Source organism: Amphibalanus amphitrite, unplaced genomic scaffold (genome assembly GCF_019059575.1).
Source record: "Amphibalanus amphitrite isolate SeventyFive unplaced genomic scaffold, NRLGWU_Aamphi_draft 000768F_arrow, whole genome shotgun sequence".
Classification (NCBI taxonomy): Eukaryota; Metazoa; Arthropoda; class Thecostraca; order Balanomorpha; family Balanidae; genus Amphibalanus; species Amphibalanus amphitrite.
The window spans coordinates 105,755-119,484 of NW_024882262.1; the positions used below are offsets into that span (position 1 = coordinate 105,755).

At 46.5% G+C, this 13,730-nt stretch overlaps 1 protein-coding gene and 2 long non-coding RNA genes across 3 annotated transcripts in view; 2 read left to right on the forward strand and 1 right to left on the reverse strand.

Annotated features, from left to right (window-relative positions):
* Positions 1–1,161: 1,161 nt before the first annotated feature.
* Positions 1,162–2,019, forward strand: LOC122365855. Its single transcript, XR_006253805.1, has 2 exons — positions 1,162–1,461; positions 1,709–2,019. It is a non-coding gene; the product is annotated as an uncharacterized LOC122365855 (long non-coding RNA).
* Positions 2,020–5,490: 3,471 nt separating this feature from the next.
* On the forward strand, positions 5,491–7,334 carry LOC122365848. The gene is made up of 2 exons (XR_006253804.1): positions 5,491–7,036; positions 7,284–7,334. It is a non-coding gene; the product is annotated as an uncharacterized LOC122365848 (long non-coding RNA).
* A 3,528-nt stretch (positions 7,335–10,862) lies between these two features.
* Positions 10,863–13,730, reverse strand: part of LOC122365858 (hemocyte protein-glutamine gamma-glutamyltransferase-like) — a 50,228-nt gene continuing 47,360 nt past the window's right edge. The window contains exon 15 of the mRNA XM_043337440.1: positions 10,863–12,623. Within this exon, the coding sequence (XP_043193375.1) occupies positions 12,482–12,623 (142 nt within the window). The 3' untranslated portion in view covers positions 10,863–12,481. The remainder of the gene's footprint in view (positions 12,624–13,730) is intronic.

A 13,730-nucleotide genomic window follows, 5' to 3' on the forward strand; every position in this document is an offset into this window, starting at 1 on the left:
CCGATTCATCATCTTTATCATTTGAAAATTCGAGGTACGTAAAATGTTTATCACGCGCTCATGTTAAGTGGGAGGTGGGAATATAGTACACGGCAAGATTACTTTACTACTCAGGTTGGTTCACTAGGGAAATAAAGGCGCCGTAGCTACGTCACGGATTTGGTAGCAATCTGGTAGCAATTTTTGCAGACATCAATGGCGCACGTGTTGTTTGATCGTCGCCAATACTATTTTACTGCACTATTTTGTTATTTCACTGCAATGTATTGTACATTACATTTGAAAATTAAAATAAAGAAATATTCGTAACCCAGCAAGTCAGTTATTCTTTGAGGCAGCACTCTGTCAGCATTGAGCCTTCAGAATGTGTTATTTGATAGACTTTCCCACATTTTCTACTCTTGTGGAAAACTTTCTTAGTCATCAAAAATGTATGCACATATGAATAATTAGAACTTCATTTTCAAAGTTTTATAGAAATAAGATTTCACATTACATTATCATAAGGCTACCTGTCCATTTCGTCCAACCAATTAAATATTCATCCAGCAGAAGGCAGGTACCTCTGAGAAGGTACTGATATCTCTTATCTACACCAATATTTCAGGAAAATGACAGAGACTGAGAAGCTATTAAAACTTCAGCGTATGAAAGGGATGTTATGGCTTATGCACATTGAAAAACATCAGATAATGCTTTTGAACCATCTCATTCACCAGCACACATCAATCCGGCTCCTGGCTTCTGTCAAGGAAACATTCCAAAATAATGCATTATTTTATTTCATTGACCTTGCAAAAGACAAACAGCAAACACATCACCACCAAAAACAAAAATAGTCAACAGGTAAGTACAAGCTCATCTAGCCGTGCTGTGTCATGTGCCTTTGAAAAACTTGAGCAGTCAGGGTTGAATAAACACCCCAAACTTAGCCATTCATGCATGAACAAGTGCAAATTCTGGTCGAGCATTTTAATAAAAATGAGTAACAGCATTGTAGGTTACAATTATAAAAAAGACAATTACAAAAAAAAAAACAGCAGAGCTTACTCTACAAGGCATAACCATTAATTTTATAACTGACATCCAAATTCGCATCTCCGAAGTTTAACCCACCTACCAGCCACCTGTGTGAGAAATATCGTTTCCATCTGCTCTGAGCGGCTAATCGGCGACACTCATTATTTCCAGCGACGGAAAGCGCCCCGTCAGTCGGCCCGGAGGCCAAGGCCGACCAACCGGCGGCGGCTCGCTCGGTTCCTATCTCGCTGACCTCCACCGTTCGCCCACAGCAAAAACACTCGGCGAGGGTTAGGTCAGATAATGGGTTGACGACACACCAAGGGCAAACGACTGTCGGAGAGGTATAAAACGGGCGCCAGACGCAGCAGCGACACACTCACACAGTCCACACCACACTCAACAACATCCACTCTCCAACACTCCACTCAACATGCACAAGTAAGTACCTACGTAAGAATGACTCAGACCAGACGGTCTGCCCCAGCCAGCTCTCTTGGAGCTGTGCTGTGGGGACAAGGTGACGTGACGTCTTCTAGGAAGTCCGTTTAACTTGCCGAACTATTCGGTATATGGTTGAACTGTTTGTTTTGTCTTTCGGCTACCCATTCGGTTATCTCTTTCGCCCTTGTTTTTTGGTGACCGTTGACCGCCGTTGTCCGGTCTCACTGCGCTGTTTGTGTTTCAGCCTGCCCGCCATCATGACGCTGACCAGGGAGCCGATTGGCTCGGCTTGGCGGCAGCAGGCTGTTCTTTCGGCACTCTTCCGGCCTCTACAATATCGGCATACTCGAGTGCGATAGGAACTCGAGTGGGACTGATTTTCGGTCTTCTTTCGACACTTCCGTATTCTTCGATATCAGCCCGTGCTAATGCAACGGCTATTCGTGCAGGACTGATTTTCGGCCTTGTCTCGTTTAATGACTCGATCGCTTCCTTTTGACATTTTGGTTTCGACCTTATCTTTTGGCTCATTTCAATATATCTACTTTTAACTCATGTTCACGTCTGTATGGTGGATGGTGTTGGGAACGAAGGAGGGAAAGGAAGCAGAAACACACTCGATCGCGTTTTCATCAGTAATACCCCTAGACAGCACATAGAGTAAACGATTGAAGAATATAGTGAAGGACACAATCCCCTAGACATATCTAGCGATAAGACAGCAATGCAGCATAGCAGCATATACAAAGGGACAACTTTCAAATTACATTGGGGGCTCAGCCGGGATATCAAACTCTGTTCTGCTCGAACAGGACCCTGATTGTATATGCCGTTGATTCATTGCATGTTCTTGCTTGTAAAGTTTTCAGGTTCTTTGTTGTTCCAGAATGATTCGTGGATCTTCGTTGGTGTAGCTTGCTGCTCGTGATTCGTAAACTTTCCGTTTCACCGTGTTCGTGAAACATGAATTGACTGGTCAAATTTGTGTATTTCCATTTCCAGTTACCTTTATTTGATGGCGAATGGCTCGAGTTCCAGACTCTACTAGGTTCGCCAGGCCAATTGTTGGTCCGCATGCTGCATGGGCAACCTACATCGGACGCACCGTCGAGGTCGCCATCTCTTGAAGTTCATTTGATTCAGGTTAGTCTTGCTTACTTCTGTGGGTCTACTTACTTTGCCTTCTGGCGATACGCTACTCGGTCGTATACCTCGCAAATCGATTCGTTCGCATCGTTGGCATGACAGCAAATGGCTATTTAACTCATGGTATAAATGAATGTCCAGATATGCTCTATGGATTACATCCATTCGATTCCTTAGACTTGAAAATATGTTCGGATGATACAGACTTAGTATTCTTGAACTTTATTAAGAAGTTGCCCGTATAAGGTGCTCATATAATGCCGACTTGGTGTTGTTGAGCTGGTCCGTAGGTTTGATCTGATAACATCGACTTGGTGTTATTGAGATTTGTCTTGACCTTTAATGCTCAGATGTTACTGACTTGGCTTTAGGGAGCTAACACTGACTTCGTTGTCATGGGACGTTCTGATGATACCGACTTGGTGTCATTGAACTTTGGGGTAGTTGCCATAGGATGTCTGCAGTGACCAGGTGCATGGCAGCGCAGTGGTCAGCTAGCTGGTTCGGGGCAATAACTATCCACAGGTAAAAACAACGCGAGTTCGATCATCTGATCGCCAAACCGGATATGCGATTCGATCAGTGTTTTCAAGATCGCGGAAGTATCCCATGATCAAGGTTTCCGGAGTTCAGAGGTCCGTTGACATAACCTTACATGGCCCTGACACAGTCCGAAGTGTCATTGTGACTGAAGTGGATTGATGCCTCGCTGACATGATAAGTTATTCTTTAGGGTTTTTTTTTTCAACTGGTCGGTCACTGGTAGAGTTGCATTATGGCTGAATTGTTGACAAGGTTCAGTGGAACAAGATCGGTTCAATGTTTCACAGTTTGAGATGTCATTTATTTGTGAGAGTACAACGTCGTTTACATCTATTCAGTTCTTACACAGGAATTTCAATATTTCAGAGCATGTGGCAGGTTTCCGGTAAGTCGAATTCAGGTGAAGTAATTCTCTCTGTGTTAGACCCTTTGCCCTAGTTGCTAGGTAAATTTTGTATTAATTAGTAATTATTGGTTAACATTGGACGGCAATATACTTTTAACTTTGCTTCGGTTCAAACAGACAGTCATCTCATCAGTCAGTTGAGGGTTGTGATTTGTGAAGATAATCCCAGTCAACATTGGTGATACTCCCGTCCAGTTGGGAAGTATTTGACAGAATGATAAACGCATTTGTTATTTGGCGGGTGATGTGCTGGGCCAGAAATGTGGTCGGTGATACTCCCGTCCAGTTGGGAAGTATTTGACAGAATGATAAACGCATTTGTTATTTGGCGGGTGATGTGCTGGGCCAGAAATGTGGTTTCCGTTTATTGAGTAGGTCGTGCCGTCTGCCTACGTCCCTGAGAGAAGGGCGAGTGCTAGGTAGGACGTGCAGCCTACAGACGTCTCTTGGAGGAGGACGTCACCTGCTCGCGGGGAGCAGGACGGCAGTCGCGGCCCGGACGCGTAGGAGCTGAGGAGAACTGGTGATAGGGCCTGCCCCACCTATCTACCAGAGTGAGTAGCATGGCAGAGGGTGGTCCTCTGGGGGTCCATGCCCACCGAACATACACCGGCCGGGTATGGGTGGAATTCTCGGTCAGCTTACGCTCTAGGCATAAGGGCTGGGCGTGCAGTGACGGGAGCAGCAGGTCACTGGCACATGCGACACGACAATCCATGCTGAGGAGGTGTTCCTGGCATGTGAAAAACGGAACCATTTGAGCGTGTAAGGCGGCAAACCCCACCGCAAATACACTGCTACCGGAGTATAAAGAGTCGAACACTCCGGCGACTACAGGAGAGATGAGGCCAGCAGCGGACCCGACCAACAATTTACTTGCTTCAGGAGGTGACCGCAGCATCGATAAGGAAGGTGGGTTGTTTTATATCCGAGATAGGATGACTCGGTTGACTTGTTTGGCACTGCTCAGGAGTTGCTGGAGCAGCAACCCGACTTACAGCTTAATGACTTTGGAAGGTAGTCGCAGCAGTCGATCGGAAAGGTGTGATTCACATTCAAGGTTAGATGGTTAGATGATGAATTGGTTGCTTGTTTCATTGCACAGGTGTTGCAGAAGCAGCAAACCGATCGACAGTTTACTTGTTTCAGAAGTTGACTGCAGCGTCGATAAGAAAGGTGACTCGTTTGCTGTGCTTCGTTGCACAGATGTTGCAGAAACAGCAAACCCGACAAACGGCTGATATGTGAGTACACTTCAGGTGACTGCAGAGGGAAAGATAGTGTTTAAGACGGAAAGTGGTTTTCGTCTCGTTTTATCTCCATTCCATGGCAGGAGGTAGTACGACTCGAATCCTTGCTTAGCTGCACTTTGCAAGTCACAGCAAGTGCAAAACTCTTCAGGAGTCCATCCCGTGGCTCATCTCCAGAGTAGGAAGATAGACATAAATGCTTGATGTCCTGCTTCATCGTGAATTACTGCGTGGGTCTTGCAGTTGATATAACAAGGCAAAGAAAAATAGTAATTCGGCCGTCAGCAGTTACCAAGTGAGCTGACTGAAGCCGAAAGGTTTCGATTTCAGCGCAGGTACGAGGCACGAAACGTCCCGAGGGAAGGTCTTGCCGGTAAAGCTAAACCGAGCAGAACCGCAACGGTAAGGGACAATGCAACATTAACGAAATATTTGCTTGATTTCGTTGTCTCGACTTTCGAGTAACACTTAGGTTAATGTTTTTATAGCAAGATTCTGGAGTAGCATCAACTGTGCAAACTGACCACACTTTTTCCTGTGGAACGATTTAAAATATGAACCCGAAAGCCTATGCAGTTAGAACCTGCAATCCTATGTGAACTCGTTCAGCACTCATGTGAATCATTTGGCAATCCCAAAGCTGAACGAAGAGTCAACGTCATATTGAATGGAAGGCGTACCAGTTACTGTGGTTGACTTTCGTTGTATTGTCTGCAACAGACACCACGCTGCCGAGTGGAGGTCCTGATGGATTTATCCAACCCTGCATGGAGCGTCACCGTCTCGTGAGTGACCAGCGACGATGATGTCAGGTCACGAACAAAAGTAAGAACAACCCTTGAGATCAAAAGATCAAAGCCAACGGGCATGTGCTCACTTGTTAAAGTCAAGCAGACGAGTTTGCTACAATCTGCTTCAGCGTATGCATAAAGGTCGTGATAAGGGTCAGTTGGTGCTCGAGGTATAAGTTGTGGTGAAGCAACAATCTTGTGCATTGCCTTGAAACTAGATCCAGCGACATGGATCTGTGCAGACCAAAAGATGCGCGGGCATAGAACCGGCATAGACAATAGGACAAACTGCTCGTGTGCTGCGATGCTTGCATCGTCTGGTCCCTCCCAATGTCCTCAGGTCATTGGAGCCAGCAGCAGAGTGCGTCCTACACAGGTATCTGAGATACCCAAAAGGTCTACAAGCACCACCAATCTCTCGGCATGTCAGATTGACTTCAGCCTCAACACCTCACCCGAGCCCTTAGGACCAACATCTCGATGCTGAGTGCTGCCAGAAGTCGGAAACGCATCCTTCTGTTCTAACGGAGGCAAACGATCACTCGCCCGTCGGTTGTAACTTATCTCCTCCAGGTGTGGCGGCCATAAAGCAGACGGATGGACCCATCACGTTATCACTCGTGAGTTTTTTTAAAGTCGAAGCCCGTATTGGGAATCGTTAACAAGCGTACCCTTTACATTGCACGACTGACGACATGCTCCCTTGTAAATCGTTTCCGGTAAACCACGAAATTCCCATCCCAGAAACAGTCCACAGGTCAGTAGCAAGGAGATGTGGTTCCCAGAATAATATAAATGTAAAGGTGCAGTGATTGCCTTTCTCCAAGATTTTGTATCCAGCAGCACTACCATGGTGCAATGCTAAAGCTGAAACTAAAGTCGTGTGATCTTATCTATCAAGCTATTAAGTGATTATGTATTTTGCACTATTGTCATATTTGCCGAAAGGCACAAAACAGTTAAAACAGTTTAAGACGCCGCATTTGCCATTGTGTACAAGTCAAACTCGGTTTGACCCAGTCAGACTGTAAGTCTATTATTACGTACGTATACCCGTTCACCCCCTAAGGTTACAGTTCTTCGTTCGCCATAAAAATGGGAGGGATGTGAGAAATATCGTTTCCATCTGCTCTGAGCGGCTAATCGGCGACACTCATTATTTCCAGCGACGGAAAGCGCCCCGTCAGTCGGCCCGGAGGCCAAGGCCGACCAACCGGCGGCGGCTCGCTCGGTTCCTATCTCGCTGACCTCCACCGTTCGCCCACAGCAAAAACACTCGGCGAGGGTTAGGTCAGATAATGGGTTGACGACACACCAAGGGCAAACGACTGTCGGAGAGGTATAAAACGGGCGCCAGACGCAGCAGCGACACACTCACACAGTCCACACCACACTCAACAACATCCACTCTCCAACACTCCACTCAACATGCACAAGTAAGTACCTACGTAAGAATGACTCAGACCAGACGGTCTGCCCCAGCCAGCTCTCTTGGAGCTGTGCTGTGGGGACAAGGTGACGTGACGTCTTCTAGGAAGTCCGTTTAACTTGCCGAACTATTCGGTATATGGTTGAACTGTTTGTTTTGTCTTTCGGCTACCCATTCGGTTATCTCTTTCGCCCTTGTTTTTTGGTGACCGTTGACCGCCGTTGTCCGGTCTCACTGCGCTGTTTGTGTTTCAGCCTGCCCGCCATCATGACGCTGACCAGGGAGCCGATTGGCTCGGCTTGGCGGCAGCAGGCTGTTCTTTCGGCACTCTTCCGGCCTCTACAATATCGGCATACTCGAGTGCGATAGGAACTCGAGTGGGACTGATTTTCGGTCTTCTTTCGACACTTCCGTATTCTTCGATATCAGCCCGTGCTAATGCAACGGCTATTCGTGCAGGACTGATTTTCGGCCTTGTCTCGTTTAATGACTCGATCGCTTGCTTTTGACATTTTGGTTTCGACCTTATCTTTTGGCTCATTTCAATATATCTACTTTTAACTCATGTTCACGTCTGTATGGTGGATGGTGTTGGGAACGAAGGAGGGAAAGGAAGCAGAAACACACTCGATCGCGTTTTCATCAGTAATACCCCTAGACAGCACATAGAGTAAACGATTGAAGAATATAGTGAAGGACACAATCCCCTAGACATATCTAGCGATAAGACAGCAATGCAGCATAGCAGCATATACAAAGGGACAACTTTCAAATTACACCTGCACATTTCTGCGCACATGTGTTGCGCAGTGTGCACAGTCACTACACATTACACAATTATGAGAATTAAAATAGTTTTAAACAATCAAGTAAGTCAGGACTGGTATGCAGATTCACAAGTTCTCTCAACATCTTCAATTACCAACAATCAAGAGCACCTTGTGATCTCAGTAACTCCGCAGATCCATCTTCTGTTTTCCATTTTCAGTTTTCAATTGAAATATAAGTTCCATCTGGGAGACACATGTTGCATCATTATGTTTAAACAATTATTATGCTTGAACTTTTGATTTTTCATGTGAACTTCACTTCAAAAGTTGATTCAATTTCTAAAGTTGATAAAATTTGTATAATGCTACGATCACGGCGCACCAAATCACAGATAACTTGAAAATAACCAAGCAAAAGCCACATTCTTCAGCAAACTATGAGAGCTATCTGATCCATGCTGCGTTGAAATAATTGAAAATCGCCAAAATCAGTCAAAATATGACAATTAAATTAATATAAACTTCACAAAACTCTGATTTGTGAGGCAATGCGCAACAGAAATGCGAGGGAATATGGTAGTAATCTGGTAGCAATTATGAAGGATTTCCCCTGTCGCTGATAAAAAAAACACTTGAAACAAATTTTTCAACGCAGAGGAAATCCTTCATTATGAGTTGCAGGGACCATTTGATTAGCCCATTTGAGATAAATATAGGCCGAATGTTTCGATTTCAACCCCATTTATCGTAATGAGACGAATCCATTGGCTTAGTGGTACGTCTTTTGAAGACATGTAGGCCTTAGATTTCTCCTTAGCCCGCCTGAAACACACCATGCTTTGCATGCATTTCTATGGGTGAAGGAAAATTCATGCGCCGTGATGACGTCACGGTAAAGGAATTCTGAAGCTCGTGAACGGGGGCTGAGTACACGGCAGACACTTCAAATTTTTGACACTGAACATTTCATCCGTAAATGTTTTAGCATAATTTAAAGTTAAAAACAGCGCGAATGGCAGAGTGAAGCAAACAACATTTTTCACCCATTGATATAACATGTAATCTGTGGTGCGCCAGATGCGCCATTATTTGTCAACCGCAGAAGGTGACATGTGACGTAACAGCATCAAGAGCATCTTTTTTCAAGAACTTTTCAAAACAAGTTTCCTATCTTTCTTCCCCCATTTCTCTCAGCTTATTGATTTTATGAGGCAATGGTATGCACCATAAATTCTGTGAAAATAGTTTGATCATTTTCATGCATTCTTAAAAAATCGAGTTCCCAACCCCATTGCGCGATCGGAGGGTAGGGGGCAGCCCAGGGTCACCGCAACAAGATTTGCTTAGCGGTGGCTCTGTCCTTGAGAATCCCTCGGACTATCAAAAGGTTCGGACTAAATTTATAAAAAAGGAATACATAAAATGCCCGACATGCTTAGGTAGGTACTACAGGTAGGTAGGAAGGTATCCAATCCAAGGCTGTGGAATTAACCCGCGCCCTGGTGGGGTCTGTTTATAACGCGACCTGGTGGGGGGGGGGGGCTATTTTTTGCCCCCCCCCCTCGTATCTCCGAAACTACTGGACGGATCCGCAAAATTCAAACGGCGTTCGAAAGGCCTGTCAAATTTGTTGAGGGAGACCAAATTTCATTGACCTCGAGGTCACCGATGACGTCACAGGTCAGGTCAAAGATGAAATGTTTCACCGTTCACGGGTCTTCTAGGGAATGCGCTATAACACCGAGGAAAACGCATTTTGTCGGGAATCAGCGATAGGGCGTCAGTTGCCTAGTAGATATGTTGCTATTAGAGGTCAATGACAATACCAGGTCAGGTCACAGGTCAGGTCACCAAGGGTCACAGCCCACAGGTCAGGTCACATGAGCCCAACTTTACTAAGGTTGTGTGATGCATGTTTTATGGCCAATTTTTCATTTCCAACTCAATGGTGCTGGTTATAAGACTATCAGGTACGGCTTAGGTCACTTTCTGGTGAAGTGCAGGTCAAGGTCAGGTCAAGGTCAGGCCAAAAAAGGTCAAATTTTAAAGTTGATAGTTTTGCATAAAATGGGTATTGATTCGATGCAGCTCGTCACGGGGAGTCTAATGGTGGTCTTTGTTTTGCGCTACGGGGCCTAGAATTGCTAAAAATTGAGTGTGAAAATTTGACGTCATCAATTTTTAACAGGTTTTTCGCTATAACTTCGCCAAAAAAGAGGTATCAATCTCAAATTTGGTATGTGGATGAAAGGCGGTAAGGACTATCACATATATTCCGGTTTTTGCGAAATTCAAAAAACTTTTTGGGTTTTTCGATTATTATATCCAAAAAAAATATTTTTTGATTTTTGGGGGTCAAAATCCAAAAATTTTAAAAATCCGAGATAACAGTTTTGTACCCCTGTTTATTCTACAGCTTTTATGTCTTTATCATTTTTCTGTATTTGCAAAGCTATAGGCCTGACAGCTCTTCCCGCGAAACCCTTTTTTGGGTCGAAAACGGCAGAACATGACGTCACTCTGACGTCATTTCCGGCCAACCTATCATAGCTTTTGGAAAAATGTTTGGTCACAATGTGTAAAATTGATGTCCGGGAGGGTACTGAAAGTTTGGTGACGATCGGCGCAGCGGTTCTGGAGATATATCGAAAAGTCTGGAGGGGGGGGGGCAAAAAATAGCCCCCCCCCCCCACCAGGTCGCGGGTTAAGGGCTATCGAATGCGCTTTTCCGCGGCGCTGTAGCTCTACATATCGGTTTCCGAGATAGCCGTCGGCAGTTTCCAAAATGTTGAAATAGTCAGCATTTTACCTTTGGTGACCTCTGGTGACCTGACCTTTGACTTGACCCAAAAAATGACTGAAGTGTTTTCGTCCTTATTTTGGATGTTCTCTGGATTGCCGCTTACCGCGTGTCGCTACGTAGCCCAGGAGCCGAGTTAGAAGGGGGGGGGGGGTGTTCAGACACCCCCAGCCCGGCGCGGAATCTCGGAGCACCGGCCCGGCGCGGGTTATCGTAGGCGTTGCTCCAGTGGGTGGTTCATATCAGAAATGCAAATGTTTGAAGGCTGCAAGGTACTTTATTCATTGCGTTCGAATGGCATAAACAGTGTTTAGCGTAATACGTATTAGCACAGGCATACCAGAAAAAAATATCAACAAAAGTTGAAAGAAAAATGCTACAAAACGTATTACTTGTTGCGTCGATGCCAAAAAAGCCCGATAAAAAGGAAATCGGCTGCACACAGCGAGCTACTAAACGCCCAGCAGAAATCGTATCTCACACTGCTCAGTCAGGATACTTTGAACGCACACATGAAAGACACTGCGCTCGTCTAATACTCAGCCAATGAGCTCTTACACTAGGGCTAATCATCACAAGGCATACAAAATGCATTATCACCACACGACCACACTGCGCTACATGCAATGATCCATCAGTCTCTGTTTCAACATGTTAATCACGCATTCATGCGGCTTCGATGCAAGCTTGAGGCTTTGCAAACTTTCTACGGAGCCAAATGTTACATGGGCGTAGAATGGGGGGCCCCCCATTTTCAGACATTCTTTAAAGTAAAAATCTTTATTTTTGATTTGAATACAAAGCTAAGAGCAGGAAATGGTTGAAAAAGGCAAGATGAGCACAAAACTGCAAATAATTTCTTCATAGGGGTAATGAGGCTCCCACAAAGTGTCAAAGTGACATTGATGTTTCGCTGCCTCCCCCCACGTGAGGTTCCTACGTCCATGAAATGTTATAAAGGTATTTCGGAATTCAGTTCGATAACAGCCATGCTCATTTAAGGAATCCCGGTCAAAATCATTGAAGTCATATACGCACATACATACATGGGTGCACTCTATCAAAACACGTTATGCGACCCCGGCCGGGAGCATCCAGAAGCGAACATTCACGATGTGCGAGTGTTAGCGGCTGGTGTGCGCGCATCAAATGCGTACCGAGGCAGCGAGTGCAGTGCCACTCTGCCTCATTTACGCCAAAGATACGTACATCAAAGAAGTTCGGTCAGTGCGCCGCCACATTGTAATGGAAAATCAGCACAGAGGAGTCCCCGAAATGTCATCCCCCACATCTCTCTCAGCAGGTAGCTACAGATCACACGCAACCAGCAGTCCCGTCTTACGGATTGGGGAGAGCAGCGGGCATCTCATCATAACTACTTGCAATATGGCTGCCCCGAAACTACAAACATTGAACGCATGCGATACACCGCAATAGCCGCTGAAACTTCTCAACTTTACCCCGCGCTTAACACTTGCACGTCACATTACACGCTGCTGGTTGGCAAGTTAGTAGCAACTTATACTACCTCGCACGTCAGATACACTGTCACAATTTACCACCCCGAATAGCAGCTTTTGCAAGCCGACAACTATGTAACTAATTCTACAGTCTTGCTATTTGACTCTACCGGTTGAATTTGGATAAAAGCAGCCATTCCGTGGTTGGGGCTTAACTAAAAGTGCTGTATCGGCAAGAAGCGAGCTCTCGATATTCGGCCGTCCGTTTATTGTCATCGCCGTTGGTGGCTTCAGTCCGGGCGCTGCTCCCCGCGGAGTTTCGCGGCCGGCCCGGGGACCCGGTGACGTCACGCCATGGCCGGCCCGGGGACCCGGTGACGTCACGCCATCGCCGGCCCGGGGACCCGGTGACGTCAGGCCGCTCAGCCGGAGACGGTGAGCGTCTTGCTGCCCTCGATGTCGAACAGCTGGCGGCACTGGAAGCTGGCCACGATCGTCTTCTCACCCGACATGCGCGGAACAAACGATTCCGCGTGGGTGAACGTCGCGCCGGGCTGCACGGTGCTGGGGACAGAACACCGGCAGGTCAGGTCCGAGGGCGGGTCAGACGCCAGGTCAGGTCAGAGGGCGGGTCAGACGCCAGGTCAGGTCAGAGGGCGGGTCATCCGCCAGGTCAGGTCAGAGGGCGGTCAGACGGCAGGTCAGGTCAGAGGGCGGGTCAGACGGCCGTTCGGGTCAGAGGGCGGGTCAGACGCCAGGTCAGGTCAGGTGGGAGGATGGGTTAGGCGGCCGGTCGGGTCAGCGGGTGGGTCAGACGGTCGGCCGGTCAGACGTTAGGTCAGACGCTAAGTCAGGTTAGACATCGAGTAAGACGCGAGAAGGGATCAATTCAGACTACAGACGATCGGTCAGTTCCGAGCGACAGCCGATCACTTGAAGCAGTAGGTCAGTTCAGACGGCAGGGGTCACGGAGAGGACAGGTCACCTTATACACCGGTCAGCCCACACGGGAGAGGCAAGTGCCAGTTCAGAAGGCGGGTCAACATGAGCTTCGACGTAGAATAAGACGGCCTTTCGCTATCCACTTAAAACGCGGTTCACCTGGGATAAGGTAGGGGATATGTTTCAGTGCTCTCCCCTGTCACCTTTCCACTTCGACTAAAGATGATATTCTAATTATTGAAAACTCATCCATTTTGATTGACGATTTCCCACTTCAATTAAACGAGGGACTGTTGCGAGCGATTATCTTGTTTTAGATGCTTCATGTTAAAGTTTTTTTTTTCATTATTCTATTTTTTAACTTTGGTCGCACGGATGCATTTCAAATCGTTTCAAGACATATGAGGTTTATTGACTTTTTGCTTTGATCTGGTTGCTCACACTTGTTTTGAAGGTTTAGACCTTCCGGTCTGCAGAAACTTTTCAGGGCCGAGAGATGGGAGGACAGGGATAATAGCGAAGACATTGGGCTGATCCGCTCTATGGCTGATGCGTTGCAGGGGCTGAATCCATCCCGTTGGGATGTAGGTGGCACCCGGGTAACCATAGCCACTCAGATGTTGATCAAGACAGCCCATATTCAGCCCAGATTCAGCCCGGATTCAGCCCAGATTCGGGACATCTCCGATCAAGCTGAAACTCGCACACAATGTAGGCCATGACGTGCCC